The sequence below is a fragment of the Apteryx mantelli genome, chromosome 9 (genome assembly GCF_036417845.1).
Source record: "Apteryx mantelli isolate bAptMan1 chromosome 9, bAptMan1.hap1, whole genome shotgun sequence".
NCBI classification, from domain to species: domain Eukaryota; kingdom Metazoa; phylum Chordata; class Aves; order Apterygiformes; family Apterygidae; genus Apteryx; species Apteryx mantelli.
This window is the reverse complement of record NC_089986.1, coordinates 19930159-19948397: the sequence shown is the minus strand read 5'-3', so window position 1 is coordinate 19948397 and position 18239 is coordinate 19930159. Positions and strand designations below refer to the sequence as shown.

The 18239-nt window shown below is 37.4% G+C and overlaps 1 protein-coding gene across 1 annotated transcript in view; it reads right to left on the bottom strand.

The window, feature by feature from the left end:
* Window positions 1-18239, bottom strand: part of SPHKAP (SPHK1 interactor, AKAP domain containing) — an 80964-nt gene that overhangs the window by 55834 nt on the left and 6891 nt on the right. Inside the window, exon 2 of the mRNA XM_067301894.1 lies at window positions 5714-5816. Coding sequence (XP_067157995.1) covers window positions 5714-5797 — 84 coding nt within the window. The 5' untranslated portion in view covers window positions 5798-5816. The remainder of the gene's footprint in view (window positions 1-5713; window positions 5817-18239) is intronic.

Sequence of the window (18239 nt, the reverse complement as noted above, 5' to 3'; positions counted from 1 at the left end):
ATAGTCTGCTAAATTGATCTGTGGACCACCAGTTGGAGATACTTTTTCCCATTCTGCCAAATCCTTCCATGAAAAAGGACCCTTAGTATAGATAACTGCAGGGAAAGAATAGCAACAGCAATGATGGTAGCTGTAGAACATTTTATATGGCTAATCAACTTCCCCAGCAGCAATGTTAACAAGAATATTTGTGATAAGGGAGGTATATTTTATTTGTACTTCTGGCAATTCCTGCATTACACAGAAACAGGCTGTGCTCTATCTATTTAGCCTTTAATTTTAATAATTATATTTTAAAATATAAATTTGTTGCCATATCTGGAAAAATCTAACCACTGTATTTTGCTTTATCTTACTGCATATTTTGCATTGACAGACCTTTGTCTTACTTTAGAAATATTCAGGAACATTTGACCTGTATGCCTACTTCCCACTTCTCTTCCTAAGCAATGGATGAACTTGTGAGGACTCCTCATTTCTCAGGGAAGATGGCTGAGTGTGGAAAGCTGATCTAGCCAGCTGACATAATTTTCTAATACTCAGGGACAGTCCAGAAGTAAGCTTATTACTACCCACAGACTAACACCCACTCTAATTTTACCTCTCTGGCAGAAAGCCAGATAGATAGCTAATACTGTCTTCCCTGTATTATTCTCCATTGATTTCTGAATAAAAGTCAGCAGCAGAGGATGGAGGAAGTAATGGGGAACACCACATCTCATAAATCTGGCATTCCTTCTGTGCTGTCTGCAAGAGAGGGGCTTCACACCTTTGTGGTGGTTGTTTTTTCTTTATCATGCAGAAGAAAAGAGGTTTATATGCAAAGACCCTTTGTACTCTAGGCGTGGTATGGTATTTCTACCAAAGAGCTTCAGAATACAAATGTATTTAGGGCTCACAAAATACTCATAAAAAAACACTGTGCCCAAAGACTTTGTTCTGAGACTGGCAAAAGCTTGTGAATGCTTCACATCTACAGCAGCCTCTTCTTGGGGACTGCTAGCTAATCTTGTTTACCAGTTCAATGACTCTGCATTCAATAAATTTTATAACCTCCTGTCTCAATGAGAATAGATTTCTGCCACCACAACAAACTCTGAGACTAGATGGGGAAAATAATATATTCCATATCCCATAGAAACAATTTCCTGTTAGCATTATAAACCGTTACTCATTTTTTTAATAAATGTTTTCAAATGTGGAAAAATGGAACCATTATAAACTGATGGGTAAAACATAGAGTCAAACATTTTTTTTCCTCCTCTTTATATACCTGGGATTCCAAAAAATGCTGTCTTCTGAGGCTTTTACGAAGACATAGAATTAAAGATACATGCACACACACACACACTATATATATATATGATTTCAGATTTCATCTGACACTAGATCTTCTTACCCTCAGGGGCTGAAGTTATAATCATCTGTTTGACATAATTTTGCATACACAGGAAACAGTCCTTTTAGCTGAAATAGCTCTGGTTGTAACAAGTGGACTCATTAAATTTCCTTAAAAATCATAGCAAATTTGTCTTCAGCTTTAATCATTTTAGATCTTTCTTCCCCAAATCTCAGCCAGTTTCTGAGAAATTAGACCAGACAGAAATTATTGTGCGGAAACAAATTTCAGAAACCCTGGATACTCTTCTTTGTCTCATAATGACTTGGTGTGCACACCTAACTTCTCATCAGAACAGCTGGGCCATAGCAGATGATTACTGCAGCTAACTCGTGAAATGAGCTGGATAGTCCAAACTTCACACAGTTTTCCTCCTGTGGGATGTTAGATGACCCTTGGCACCTCTATCTCCCTTTCAGGGGATGTTTTTGTCTGGAAGCAAATACTGGTAATGCAGCAAGAGAAGAAATAACAAATGCTTCAGTCAGGCCATAGTTGTCAAGTTTCAAGTCACTCCAGGATGGTTTATAGATTGCTATGTCTTACAGTAAATTCATGTATGCATCTTTTCATGACAGACTTTGAAATTGAGGGTAGAAATTATTACATGGAAGCTTTGAAGAGCATGTGATTTTTAGCAGCCTTGAGGAGATGAACATTGGCAGGATGATGTTCTTCCTGGGCCAGATTCTGTTCTCATTTGTGCACAAGCATTTCTGTGAGTGAACTTGAGAAGGTAGTCAGAAATGTGAAAAAGGGTGCAAGACAGGAGGTCTGAGATTCAAATTCCAAGTAATTTGGATTTGAAGGAGTTAGGTGAGAAAAGTAAAACAGGATATACTGTTGAGTGAGCAGAAGCTGGTGGAGGTCAGGCATCTAAAGAATACACGTAGGCCTAAAGTCCCTGGGAAGCCTCTGGAAATTACTCAGGTAAGACAGCTTTCTGGGAAACGAAGATACACAGGAATAAGTGGGAGAGGCCTCCTTGCAGATGGCTCTGCTTTTACATGGATCTGAACAGTGCTTGGGAGAGTGAAAGTGACATTTGGGGCAGCAGTGACAGGGATGGAGGGGGCAAACTTTGGATGAGTGTACACTCTACCTTATGAGATGCAAGTTTCTGCATTACAGGTATGTTATTCCTTACAACCTTCCCACTAGAACTTCTTCTATAGAGGAAGGATAATCTGGGCCACTCGGCAATGCTAACTGCAGTAGGATTACATGCTCCCGTTGTCCAAATAGTTGCATATAGAAACCATATGAACTTTTAGACATACCTCTTTGAAAACAGGCAGCAATATATCATGGTCCAAGACACACACACATAGGAAGAGTGAACCTAAGACTACTCCTAGGATCTCGCTATTGTAAGACAATTCTGCCTGTTAACTAGGTGCACGTGTCATATGAAGTGGGTGTGTGTATGCATTTGAACTTGCTAGGATATTCATACTTTTAAGGAATATCCTGAAGGAGCTGTCCTAAATTAACAGGGCTAATTAACTTCTCAAATGCAGTGTGAGCACAGTTATTCCTCAGAGATGTAACTCTACCAGTACATTCTGATTGCCACTTCCGCAATTAGGCATGTCTCTACAAAATATACTGAGCTGATCTGTATCAAAGGATAAGAAATCTAAACTTGCGCTACTTCAGCTGTCAGTCAGCATCCTTCTTGTATACAGCCTACACTTTTATGGTGAGTATCGCTGCTTGCCAAAATTTCCTCCTCCTATCTTGTAGTTTTCTTCATTCTTACCTAATTGAGACAAGTTCTGGGCCAACTCTTCTGACATACATCCTTAGTAATTTTGCTGAATTCAGTGAGGTTTCTTCTGATTTACAATGGTACAAGTTAAAGCAGACCTTGATTCATTGACCATACTTATGTTTAACAGCTGCACATGCTATACTGCTGTATATCTGGTGCAGAGTTGGATCATCACACTCAGAAAATAATTTAGGATGAGTCTGCATTGTATACTAAAAGTGAAATCAGCAGTAATTCATGGTTCTAAAAAAAAAGAAAAAAAAAGAAAAAAAAAAAGGAAAACTTTTCCACTCTCATCTAGAGACTCAGCCATCAGCATTACTCAGTGTGTTGTGAATCAATGAACTAAATCAGCCTCTAGCACAGTGTGGACTGGAAAAGTCACTCTTTCCCAGAGGAAAATATGGCATACAAGTTTAGTGTAACAGCTTCCTGCTCCCAGATTTAGATCATAAGACATTAAAATACAGTAAATATCTATAACCAAGATGACATTAAAAAGGCTCTGCCTTACAAATGAAACATCTGCGTCTTCATGGCTGATCATCTTAATTGCCTTGGTTAATTACTACTCATCAAAAAAGATACGAAAGTGGGACATACAGAATAAGATGAGATATCAAGGGGCACATCTTCTGCATTTGTTCAGATTGGTCTGTGTAGCAACAGATGACGTCTCATATGGTTCTTGACAGGAGTCATTCATGCCAAATACTAGTATTCAAACCTGCAAGTGAACTATTTAAACCATTTCCTTGCAGTAGGAATCCACAGTGTTTCACCCCAGAACCAGTTATTCATCTACCTTAAAAATCACTGTAACTAACATAGGATAAAAGAGAAGGTAATGGCCTATTTTGATAATTCTGTATCCTTTTCCACAAAAAAGAATGCTAACACATTCTGTGACAGTGCTGTAAAGAAGCCCAAAATATCCTGCTGTTTGTCAGAAGTGTTGGCAGAAATGAATCACTTCTTTTCGTATGCCTAGAATCATAAAATTGACTTGTGTTACAATGAAAAGTTCAAATGTAAGGGATCAGACGGGTGAAGCAGCTCTAAAATATGTGGTAAAGGCTAGCCTTTAAAAGCAATCAGTGCTTCTGAAGGTGACCAAGCTGGAACATTTATAAACACAGTGATGGCACTTCTCATCACTGTGCCACTGTCCTTCAGTTTTACATAAAACGGCCAACTCTGAGATTAAACAAAAACTTAAGGCATTCTCCCAAATTATTTGACATTGTTCTACATACTTCTATAAATATGGAGAGACCAATTACAGTTAGTAGCTTTTCTTTTTTTAAAATAAGGTATTCTCTTAAAAATAAACAAACTCTTCTGAACTACTGACACTTTGCTTTTCAGCTGTGCTGGGGTGAGCTGGAGATGCCCAATCCTAGCATAAACACAAGTCTATTGAGTTTTTTTATTTCAGTGATTTTACAATTAATGAAATTTCTGAACACAGTCAATACTCACCTCCACCCAAGGTAGTTTTCAGAAGGATAAGGAAACTAAATCTTTATCCTCTGCATGTTTTAGCTTTCTCTCTCTGTATATGTATGTGTGTATATATGTGTGCGTGTGTGTGTGTTTGAAAAAAACAAATGGAAAGCATTATTATTTTTGGTGGAAGGAAAAGAAAAAAATAGTAAGTAAACTGAATGAACTGTGAAGCTTTATAACATTTCTGTGGCAAAACAGATGCTTTCTTATCAGCTCTAGAACTATGCCTATGGGAGACAGTAGAGCTCTGTGGGTTATTGCAAAGTGAGAGATGAAAGATGGCCAGCCATTCTCAATAGGTCTTTGACAGTGCCCTTCCCTTAGACCATACCACCACAGTCTGACCCTGGGGAACAGGAATGAATGGAAGCATCCAGGGTTTTCACCTGTGTATTCTCAGTTGTACTGAAATACCTATATGCATAAACTAACGTCGGTCATGCCTGGCTCCACCTAATGACATACAGAGGCATTGCTTTTCTCTTTTTTCCATGTCCTCTAAATTAAGTAACTACATATAAACCTACTGAGGCAATGAAAACAATAGCAGTCAAGCTATATTACCTCCTGGGTTGCTGAAACCCATCTGGTCTGATACTAGGGAAGGCAGAAAAGCTCTGTTTCATGCAGGACACTACATCATGTTGAACTGAGAGAAGCAAAGTTCTGAACTTTCAGGCTGGGTCCCAGAAACTTGCAACCTATTAAAGCGCAGTCCTGAAGGTATTCATGCGATATACTACTTGTATTTCCTATTTTTAGCTAACAAAGAAAAATAGAAACGTTCAGGCAAAGTTCACCTCTCACATGCATAATATATATTTTGGTGCCAAACAAGCATAGTCCATGTAGCCAAAGCTGCAAGATACTGTAACAGCACTCAGACTTTATCCTTCTGTATCAATCCTTTTCTTTTTTTTTTTTTCAAGCATTAGTTTAATTTTGTATTCCCAATAAATGCGAATGCTAAGAAGCAGAGCTATAACGTGGGATATATCTGCCTTTGAAAGTAAAATAAACTTAGAAGTTACCTTCTTACATGCTGTCACAGAGCTTCCCAAGCTGCTTCCCGAACTGTCTATGCTGCTGCCTTGGTGCTCTGGGACTTCATACATCAGTGGAGATTCGAAGTTGCTGAAGAAAAAGAACAAGAAAAGAAAGGAAACCCCAAAAACCTTTCCAGTGACTCAGCTACATAAATAACTGAAATGATACCAAAAATACAGTTCAGTAAAGAGATGTAAATTAACCTAGATTACAAGAAGTTCTCTATAGTCTGCTTGCTGACATTACTATTCTATTTTATTACATTAATTTCCCCTTTTTGGAAGACTACTATCCTGAGCTGTCATACTGTGAATACGAAATAGCAGTCCAATGCCTTTTGAAGACTGAAGGATAGCACTTAGCTGCCTATAATTACGTCTGCCTGCCTTGAATGATACAGTAAAGCGCAGTACTAGCTTCTTTTGGTAAGTAAGCAGCTTGAAGCAGCAAATGAAATACTTGCTGCATTAATTCAGCTTGGTAGACAGCATATAAAGAAATGCTTGCTGTAGTTCACCCCCATTATTATCTGCCTGGATAGGAGAAGTTAAGGAGCAGTCATTAAAATGTAAAAAACAGTGGCTGGATTCCATAATTCAGGCAGAATACCTTGATATATTGTAGGTTTAGAGCAAAGGTAAGTCATGCATGTACTCTGTTTTGTGAGTCAGTTATACACAGCAGAACCATATTTACTTGGGGACTGTACAGATGTGAAAGACCAAACCATAAAAACAAGCTTCCCCAGCCAAGGTATTTGCATGTGCAGCTGGTATTACTCCACAGATTACTTCAGGAATAATTCAGGCCAATCTTGGAATATCTCCCTCTATATAATAATTGAACTGTAGCAAGCTTAGTGAAGCTTTTCTCTCGAGACAGGTTGTGAGACCTATTAAAGGCCACCCAGGGCTAAAGGCCTGTTTCTCCAGAAATGTAGTAGGGAAAGAAGTATCCTGTACCATCTGCTTCTGTGTGCCAGACTGGGCCTCTAGAGTGCTTTTAATACATTGGAAGTCATCTATGAGAAGATGTGGAACACATGGTGATGGACCATAACAAGCGATCAGATTACCATGGTTTAACTAATAATCTCTCATCGGTTCAGCTTGGATAACAGACCAAGTGCAATTTCCTAGTATGACCCAATTAGAAAGTAAAATGTATTTTCATAAGTCACCTTCACTGGAGCTTAAGCCAATGTTTTAAGAGGAGGCTACTTTCAGCTATTTGCCCAAATCCACAGTCAAACATAACAAAGCTATCCTTGCCTCAAAGATTTACATATGTATATTTTACTTGATACTGTTTAGGAACAGATATTGACACACCTACTCGTACTGATAAGTAACTTGGTCAATAAAGATTTGAGCAATATGTGAGGTGCTATTCCATAATTACTTAAAAAAAAAATCAATCTATATGTGTTACAATTAGAACAGTGAATGGAAAACATAAAATGAACTTAGCACTTATTAATTTCACAGAGGGAAGTTTTATGAAATGCATGGGAGGATTGAATACAGATGTACAAATGAGACTGGTATACTGGGTTTACTTGAAAAGTGTGATACCACTTAATATTCTCTAAGATACCAGCATCATTTGCATCGAGAAGGGAGGGGATTGTTTACAAAATACTGCTCCCTTGCTCAGATTATATAGATAAACCTCAATATTTCTGGGCAGTAATTTCTCTGACATTTGACAAGGTAAAACAGCACTTTTACAGGTCATGCCTGTAGACCCTGTTCTTTAACAGAATGAGAGACACTAAACATATGAAGTCATTCTGGTTTTATATCTTCATTAAAAATAAGAGCATCACATTCAGCAGGTCAAATACTGTATAAGTGAATTGCCCTCCTTGACAAGTCTGCATTTAGACCAGGCGTAGCCTCTGTACTAGGTACAACTCAGTACTCCCTAAAGAAGCTGTACACTGCCTCTTTTTATAAGATGCGTCACTTCTGCAATCTAATAGCAAGTTACAAATCAAGTCTGACCTTCAGGTTGAAGTGTAAGGTCCATTATTTTTTCATGCTCTTCACTGAGAGGAAGACTGAGTGGCTTTGGCACTGCTTTGCCCTACAGGGAGTTGATATGTTGATAATAACTCTGTTTGCTATCACTTACAATGTGTGCAGGTAACTGAACCCATGGCGGAGAAAGTGCTGGTGAGTCTAAAAGCAACAAAGATGAGATTGTGGCCGCTAATTGAAGGTCTCTTTGGACTTTAATTAAACAATACAAGTAGAATAGTAAATTAATGCATAGCTTGAAAATATATTTAGGGAGTCATGTTCTGGAGTATTAACAAATTTGTGTTATCTCTAGGTGATAGCTCAGCAGAGTGTAGCACACTGCATGTTCCATACAGCAGTACAGTAGTCTTTCCAATCATAAGTAAAGCAAAAAAATCTGTAATATCTGCTTGATCCTTTAAAAATCTGTTTTCTTTCCAAAATAAAACCACTTTTCATTTGCAAGTATAGAAAAGCTAGTTAAAGGTATGTGATGAGTGAAATAAATGTACACTGCCATTATATGTTTTGAATGAGAAAAGGCCACATCTCAGACTGAAGTTCAGGCAACTAAGAACAATTACCAATGGAGTTACTGAAATCTGGTAAACATAAAATTCTGTTGTCAGCTATCCCAATTCTCAGAGCCGTATTTCATGTCAAACTGGCTACTCAGTGCATAGGTAAAATCAGCAAGTGTGTTTCCCAGCACACATGACAATACATTCAGGAGTATCTGCAACACTGACAGAGCTTCTTTTTTGTCTTAAGGTTCATGGTTCCTGCTCTGTAAACGTAGAACAGAACCTTTATTCTCATGCTGCACGCAATTCAAGCCAAGGATAGTGCGTTTGGTACAAACTCCAGCCCTCAGCCTTGTTTGCAAATAAGTTTATCCAGTCGGGATTCAACAGACACCGAAAAGTAGAATAATTTTAACCAAGAAACACTAAATTGAGAGCTGTATTTGGAAACAGTTTTAGACTCCATAGCCTATTTTTCAGTGAGCTTATGGCTGTGCAATTTCTAAAAGAAGTACAGAGAAGCATATATACCCATATGTTGGCCACCACTGATGGTCAGCCATGTGAACATCTCTAGGTATCATGCACAATAGATACATATTAGTGGATACTAATTGATGGGAAAAGAGCACCCAGCTGATCATCTTCAGGTCGGGCATCCAATGTCACAAAGACTCTACAACCTGAGTCCTTCATAACCCAAGCAGGTGCAATGTATCAGATTCTGCCTAGATACCTCCAGGTTCACAGTTCTTTCAGTCAATATGGAACTCAGGTTTGGCTTTTCACCATCTTACAGTAAGATCAAATTTTGCTCTTTTCTTTCTTTATTCTCTGGGCTCCCTTCCAAGCTGTAGTTTTCAACACGCATGTGATCTCTTAAGAGAGAGCCTCCTCAGGCCATTCAGCTCTGCCACCTTCATTCTGTAGCGAAGTCAGTAAGATAAACCTACTTTTCATTAACTCCCCAGGGAAAAGTTATTCGGTCTTCCAGAAGCTGCCTGCTCTCATTAGTTCTTCAGCAACAGGAAACTAAAAGAAACTGCTGCAGAGATGCAGCCATGTCATCATCAAATGATCACTCTGCATTCATGCCATGTACTCATTAGTACAGCACATAAAGAGTTTATGAGAAGCTCTAGTCTTTTCAAGATGTCTGAAGCAGATTGGAGTCTTTTCACTACCACAAGACAGAGCAAGCTGTTGAAGGCTTCAGGTCCTAATTCTCACTGTCGCTCGGCTCCCCTTTATTATGTGATGGAGAGTGCTCATCTGATCAAGATGTGCTCATCCGATCAGAGATAGCTCTCTGATTTAGACCTATCACAGGAGGCCATCGGCTTAACACAGCAACTCTGCTATAGGGTGGTTCATCTGGGGACTACAGATAGTACAGTACTTACTAGAGGATGCAAATCTTCAGTAATATCTACTAAAAATGTTCTGGATCTTGTGGGAGAATATGACATGCACTTCCTTTTGAAAAAAATGTTCCCTTGGTGACAAGGATACTAATTTACAATTCATCTTTTTAAACTGAAGCTGGAAACCCAGACCATGATCCAGGGGTGAGAAGAAGTATGCCATTTACAGGATAATATTTCCATTAATAGAAGAGTCTCTAGAGTCGCTTATTGGCCACCAGGTGCTGTCTTACTGATACGTGAATTATGATTGATACTTTTTTCCTACATAGCTAAATGCTTTCATTCAAATGAGAACAATTTTCTTGGAAATTAGAGGACAGCAGCTATGAGGTTTATGGCACCGACTGTAACAAAAATACATCCTTTATTACAGACCAAAATGCAAAACAATAGCTTCTATTTTCCTACATGAAATTATTCAAAAATACTGACCTTGGTGACTCAAGACTTAATCAAAAGAACACAGCTGCTCCTAAAAATAATTATATTTGCAGATGTGGCAGATGGTGCTACATCAACTAAGAAGCGGTAATTTAAAGAATTCCCCAGGTTATCACTAAAGAAAATTAATCTTGTGAAACAGTATCAGAAACTTCAATTTCTTACCATCTTGAACAAGTATAACCAGCTTCCAAAAACTTACTGTTCAATAATTGTTTCTAAGGAGCAAGTGCAATAAATAAGTGACCATTATATATATTTTTTGAACTAATCCCATTACAGCCTACTGCTTTTCATCTTCTTGTTATGATTCCTAATTTCAGCATTTTGAACATACAAAACATATTGATTCATGAAAAAGATGGTCTTGATGAAGTAAGCAAACTGAACAAACACAATAAGTTTTCTCAGTGCAATTAACCTTATGCTATAGTTGGCTACATTTTGAATATTTTGCTAATATTTGTACTGAACACCACCACCAACAAAAAGATATAAAACTAATTTTGAAATAGAATTACATGACAAGTGAAAGCATGGCAAAGTTCTTCAGCATATTCTTACCTTTACACTCACAAATAAGCCCAAAAGCTACTTACAAGCTCTAAGGTAGGCAGCTGGCTGAATCCAGACCCTAAGCAAGCTGCACTTTTGAAGGGCATACAGCATTCAAACATCATCCCTTAACTTCAGAGACCAAAGCCTTTTTGAAGTGAACAGACTAGTCACATTCTTCCTTGTGCTACCTTTCAAATTTTGCAGTTTTAAAATTTACCTTTGCATGTAAACAGGTCAACAGAGCCACTAGCAGCAAAATCTTTAGATATAACATTGTCAAAGTTACTATTTTAATACATAAAATTGGTTTTGATTCAGTCTGAACCATGTGTATACTTCAATCAGAGCACAGATGGTTATTCACACAGACGCTCTATAAATACCTCAAATAAATGTCTTTCTGATTTTGTTATGGATTTGGAACCCACGTGCAGAATATAATCACTGGCAATATAAGGGTCTGATCTTGTAAGTTTTCATAAACTGGTTTCAGTCTCCCTTGGCTGCTACTGACTTTACCAGCAACTGGAAATAGTGAATACTTCTCCTCATCATCATATCTGATTGTCTATACAGTCTAACCGGTACAGGGTTGCTAGTTTTACAGATAAGTGCACTAAAAGAGTAGAAGTTTGAGTGCTTTATACCTAGATTGCTCATTTCATCATGTCTTCTATGTACTTTTGATTCACCTTTCATTTTTATCAGAGTGATACAGCTGCAAAAATGCCCAGTCTTCTGCTGTGCACTAATGAAAAACAAGAGCAGAGAAAAAGCAAACTATTCTATAGGGAACTAGACAATAAAAAAAGCCTTCTCTTTCCATGTTCACAGAGCCCTGAATGCCCTTCATCCTTCCAAATTAAAGAAAGTAAACAAATCTGGAAGCCTCAGCAAGAATTAGCAAAGCTCAGTCTTGTTTGAAAACATGAATTAAAAATATTATAAAAGAACAGACAAGTTTTACTGAACAATAAATGTAAAAAAAGAACAAAACTTTATATTTATATGATTTTATATGATTTATATGATTTTTTAATGGTTATTCCTTCCTCCCTTTATTTGATTTACTCCTTAAAGGAGGGATAGCAATGTTTTATCTGCACATCTGACTTCTGCACATTTAATAGCTACAGCAGGGGATACTCTGATTAAACAAGACAAGAATCAAAGAGTTGACAATCAGGAGCTGAATGATAGGTGACTGAGGATTTTGGCTTTTTTTTTTTTTTTTTTTTGATGGTATAACTATATTTCGGTAGTTTACTGACAGAGAGCTGGCCCACAAAACTGGGCCTTAGCAAACAGCTGAGATGCATCCTACCTTTTTCCCAGCTGTTGCTGGATTTACCACAACTTTAGAGGGAAAAAAAGGAGAAATCTGGAAGGACCTTTGTTATGCTTGTAGAAGAACAGCTACTTGCTAGGGAAACCTTCAAAAAAGGACAGGCTTGTACCATATTCAAAAGAGACTACAGAAAAAGCACATGAGGATCCATGAGATTTCCTCTGGGGTTGGGAATCAGGGACAGAACAGATAAGGCAAATGAAGAAAAATGCCTAGGATAGCATGTAAGATGCAGTATTGGTAATGATCTTTTTTGAAGGTTTCCTGATTTGGATGACTTTTTAGAAGGTATAAAAAGAAGCTCTGGAGACCAGCCAAGGTCTGATAATGAATAAAACTGACTGAACCTGGGAAAGATTAAGGAACAGACCTTCTTCAGGGAGAATTCAGAGAGGGCTGAAGGACTGCTCCTGATGGAGATGGACAGAAAAACAGCTGAGACTGTTCTTCTACCCTAAAAGCAAGGACACCATACTCAGCACTGGAGCGCCAGCAAGGTGGGAAGCTAAGGCATAACTGAGGGTTTGACTTCAGGAAAGGTAAGAAATCTTCTTAAAGGACAGATTCTTCAAACTATTTAGTTTGTATGTATTTAACTTAAGTGGGGCAGTGCTAATCAAGAAGATGATTTGAGAAGGATGAAGTTTGAGTCCACTAAATCCAGGCACAGATATTACAGAATAAGATAGTTTCACTTCCTCTACAGCAAGGCAACAGGCCTGCCACTTTTTAAGCCTAGCGAGTCAGAAAGCAGCAATATGAAATCAGAAGTACTCTTAAAAATACGTCCCACAAATATTCCTTATTCACTTAGTATATGCAGGTATACTGTACAATAGCACTTGTCCTTTTGTTGTAGAAAGAAAGCCTGAAGGACACAGAGGAAATGCTTGTTCTTCCTCTCAAACAGTAACATTCATGACTGTGTATTTATTAATCAACTTATGTTACCGACACACTTTTGGTGGCAATGCCTCTTCTTTGGGAAATGAATACAGATTATGTTAGTGCAGCACAGTGTATTTTACAAGTGTGTGACGTCATCTGATCTTACTACCTTTAAAGATAACTGAAAAAAATGTTGGGAAACAGCTGGAATCTGCTAAAACTTAGTCCAAATTAAAAACAATACAAAAGTGCCTGCAGCTCCCCACAGATTTCAGTTAGAATTGGAAATTCTCAGCATTTTCAAGATGAAGTCAAAGATGTTGCAAATTAGGCCATAAACCACTAGTTATTTTTTAAAAGTCTGGTTTAAATGCTTCTTGCAGTTAAGAAAAAAATGGCATTCTCTGGCTGCTTCTCTCTCTCTCTCTTTTGCTATCCACAAATTGTCAGGTGGGTGTTTTAGGAAAACTAATGGAGAATGAGATAGGAGCAACTGATTGATTAATGTGGGGGATGTTAATCTTGGCTTAACTAGTTTGTTAAATATTTTTGGCATCTCTTTTTATATTGTATAGTCAAGCTTCACAGCCGAGCTTCTTAATCAGCTTTTGCTTTATTCCCATGAATTGTGCTTCTGATTATGAGCATTAGAACAAGAGTCGAATACTCACAAAACAGTCCTCAGAGTGCAACATGTGCAATAAAATATGTCACTATATGACCTTTCTTTTCTTAAAAGCTACTGTTTACAGATGTCAGATCTACTCTATAAAAGCTTTTCATTAATTAAATTCAAGACAGATACCAAGTACTTCTGAAAGGAAGACAAATGTGACAAAGATGTGTAACTTAAAAGCAAATGAGTATGTCATGAATATTTGAATAGAAAATGCATGTACCTAATCAAAACTTTCTAGATGTTCTAGTGTTTCCCTTTTTAGATTGATTACAAATCAAATAGACTATAAAAGTGTAATGAAATGTAGTAGGTACTTAGTATTATGTGTGTGATAGGCAAGTGAATAACGCTTTCACATTTTAAATGTGGTACTTCTAAAATTCATCAGACTTTCTGAAATTCTTTCCACCAGCTCTGCTCAGGAGTATTAAACCTGGTTTTGGAAACTTGACAGTAACAAAGTGCAGACTTCTCCCCAAATGTTTATGGGAGAAGCTTGGGAGCTTTCCACTGTCACAGTATCACTTTCAAGTACTTTAAAAACAATAAAAGAATTTATAGGGGGAAAGCTGTTTGGGAACAGAGGCTGGTGATACTGGAAAAAATAATGTTTAAATGCAGAAACTGAATTAGGAATAGTTTGGTGTCTTGGAAAAATAAGAAAAGTTTGTGTATGACTAGCCAACAGACCACAGTGTCATGCTGTATAGTGTTCTTTACTACAAAATCATGAGATTGTAGAATGACTTCAGCATAGTGTAGTTGAAGAAGAAAAAAAATAATCCAGGTTTCCATATCACAGAAGCTAATGTTTCTGAAAACTAAAAGAAATGATAATAATAAAAAAAAATTACAAATACATGAAGCTTCCCTAGACACTAATAAGCCACCGAACTAATCAGTAAAGCATGCCAATTTTTTTTAGTATCTTTGGGACACACAAGATAATGACAGTTCAAGAAGAAAGAACAGGGAATCTGTGTGGCATACAACTTGCTGAGCTGGTGCTATTCTGAGCCTTTTATAATGTGGGGGGAGTGCTACCCCAGAAAAGGAATGTAATGTGGCTCTGGCTGTCATCCCTCCTCCCATCAAAAAGCCATTCTAGTCCCTGTGGTTGTTCTAACTCATGAAGGGGGTAGAGTGTTCAGTGGAATGGGTCAGACTATCCTCAACCTCATCATAATGGTGGCTTGCGGATGTTTTGGCTTCTGCTTAGATCTTTTGTTCTGGCAGAGCAGATATTTTGGACCAACCTGCCTCAATTCCTCCCTTCCACCCTCCCCAGAGAACCAGGATGTGGCTTCTGTGAGCAAAGCAGGAAGCTTTGGTGGATGTCTTTCCATGGAGTGTACACCCTTCTTCCTCAGCTTTCAGAAAAAAACTATTAGCCAATTATAAAATTATTTCTACAGCTATAAAAATGAAGACAATTCATAGTCTACTATGTCATCCATTTCCTTGGACAGGAAGCTTCTTCAGTACCTCTATATATTCAAAAATCAACCGGTCAAAGCTACTCTGTGAAGTTGTGATGCTGATCCCTACTAAAGTAAACTCATTTCTGATAAATATTTTACTTTAATGATGTCTAAAGTACTTTCAAAAGTATCTGTCTACTGAATGTATTCATTCTTCAACACCATTCTCGTTTTCAGCCCTGAATATAGAAAGTCAAACTGCTTTAGATTTCTGCTAAAATTTACAAAAAATTTTTAGGATTATAATAGTGTTCATAAACAAATATTTTTTTTGCCTTAACTAATGATTCCAATCTAAAAATAAGTGTCTTTGTCTAAGATATTCTCAAAAGTTTCATATTCTCTTTAATCCTGTATTGTTTCTATGACCACCTGCAGTTATGTTCGTAAACTATCTAGTTAAAATGTCAGGGTACATTCTGAAATTATTTTAATGCCAAAGAATACATTCTGTCACTGCTTATTCACAACAAATCTTATTTTAACATAATTTACATGACTGAAACATTCCTAACAATTCTGTTTTCCTACTGATATCCCACTGGAACACAAATCTTATCAATTCTGATGCTAATTAATTGGTCAATAAACAGCAATCTGTGATAACTATAGGAAACAAGGCCTCAAAACTGACTTGTTTAAAAGTGTGCTTTTTTAAACAACCCACTAACATCATCAGAGATATGAACAAAATGAAACTGCCTCCCTGATTATCTTGGCTTCTAATGAGATAAAACACACTTTTGTGTATTTCCATCAAGATATTACCAACCCTGTCTTTGGTTTAGCTTGCTTGAATCTGTGAAATTTCTTTTTCATGGGCTGTCATGTGTTTAACAGAACTGGACAGTAGAGCTAAAGGCAACATTCTCAATTTTTTGCGCTCTTATACCAGCATAAAGAAAGCACGGGATTTCACTCTGAGAAATTATGCTTTTTTTTTTTTCTGGCAAGATTAATCCTTCTCCTTTCTACCTGCTAAAATCTACTGGCTTTCAATGTATATGGAACATTATCCCTGAAAACCTAAAGATGAATCAAATCACTGAGTTATTAATTTTAAATAACCTAATTTTTTTTCTCTTGGTGGCATGGTGTTGATTAGCTGAAGAGCTTCTTCAGCCACTGCTCTTCACTGAACTTCAGATTAACTACGAAACTGTTGCGGTGACTGGGCTTGAAATGCTTGACCTGTTCTCCCTAGGATGCCCAGATCAAGCAGGGCTATCTATGCCACTCTGAGCTCAAGATAAGCCCTCAGATATCCTTATCATAACCTGCGGTGGAATTAGGTGTGTACTTGCTAAACTAGTATTCTTGCCTAACGCAAATATATAGACAAGATTCTGTGTAGATACGGATTTTTTTAGTTATCCTTCAGAAATCAAGAGCAGTTCTGGCTGCAGAGAATCTGAGAGAGATTAAATTGCTCTTTGATGCCATTTGTTCTTTTTCCTGTCTGGTCCTTGAAGATAGGAGGAGAAGTGTTTCTGTTAGAAAGATATTTTTAGTTCAGATAGAGACAAGTTCACTTGCACCATAGTCTCTGAATGACCCTACAATAACTTCAGTGAAGCTGACTGTGTAGTTGGGTCATACATGATGAACAGAAAGGGTATCTAAACCTGGCATCTGCATCACAACACTTTAGCTTCTCAAGGCTTCTTTTTTTTAGAACAGAGTAAAATGCCAGTGTGAAATTCTTGTATTTCGTAATGCAGCCTAAAATGCCAAGTGACCATAGCTCATGGTACAAAGTGAACTGTAGATGCTCATTGTCTCTGGAGCAGGGATGTGATCCTACCTTAGCAGAGCCCAGCAGCAGTCATGCTCTTCCCATTAACTTCAGTAAGAGCAGAGGCAGGCTCCTGTCTCATCTTTAAGTGTGTTTACGTTCTACTCTGTTCAACACTGCAAAGTCTAAGTCCTTTTGATTCTAAGGAATAAAGAAAGAGGTATGCGGTTAAACCCAGGTTTTGCAAAATTACTATTGCTTTATTAGTGGGAGATCACTGTAAGAACTTCACCTGACGAAAGATACACTGTAATACAAAGGTCTTGTTGTGTGTAACTGAAGTAATCCACCCCAAAGTAAACCTGGTCCTATGGCCTCAATTTTCTTTCCTTTTTTTTTTTTTAAAGATTACTGGATTTGGGTTATTGTTTTTCACTCTGTCTCCATTTTTTTCAGTAGTTACTCAATAATTTTGCTACATGTGATACCTTGAAAGCCACACCTTCTAAATCAGAAAATCATGTTCTATTCAGCAAGTATGTACTTGCCTGTGAATTAGTTTTACTTGTACGCAATAAAAATTTGCTACTGGTGGCAGAAGCCAAAGACATACATCTGTATTATACTCAGATGCACTGTTCCATAACGTACACTATTGATTTCCATAATCTTAGAAAAATGGCTGCACTTTAAGAAGCATCAAGACTTTTTGCATTTGATAACTACACGACTAATTATATCATGCAAACCACTGACAGAGTTCAAATATGCTATTTACATTTAAGAATGTGAATAAATGGCCATTGGTTTTCACTGGATTTGTGGCTTGTATTATGCACAGGATTGAATTTATTGGCATGTAAAATGTGAAGCCAAGATCACATGAGCATTTAACTAAGGTCCTTAATAGGCACGTTATCACTTTTGTATTTTTATATATTCAAGAAACAATCATTTTTCTTGTAGCTGAGGGGAGGGTGTCATTCCAGAATTTGTGTGAGGATGATGTGGACTATGCAAATCTTTTCCTTTTAAAAATAAATGAGCTTTCATTTTTATTGGATGTCTACAATAGTAATACACATCAGCACTGAGAAGGAAGAAATTGCCCTGACAACAAAAAAGCAAAATAATCTATAAGCATGTTGTTGGACTGTTACCCTGCTGATTTGGTCTCTTCACTTTTCAAACTGAAATAGCATAGACAGTTATAAATTAATCTTGGGGGAAAAGGATTCGGACCCAATTTAAACAGTTCTCCAAACTAGGAGACACTTTTTCATTTTCCCTTTAATGTTCTGGAGAGCTACTGCATGTCATGAACAGTTCCACTTCTTGTGGAAAAATAGTGTGATTGGTTTATGAAATTCTCACTAATACTTATAACTATGCAATCTCGCAAATA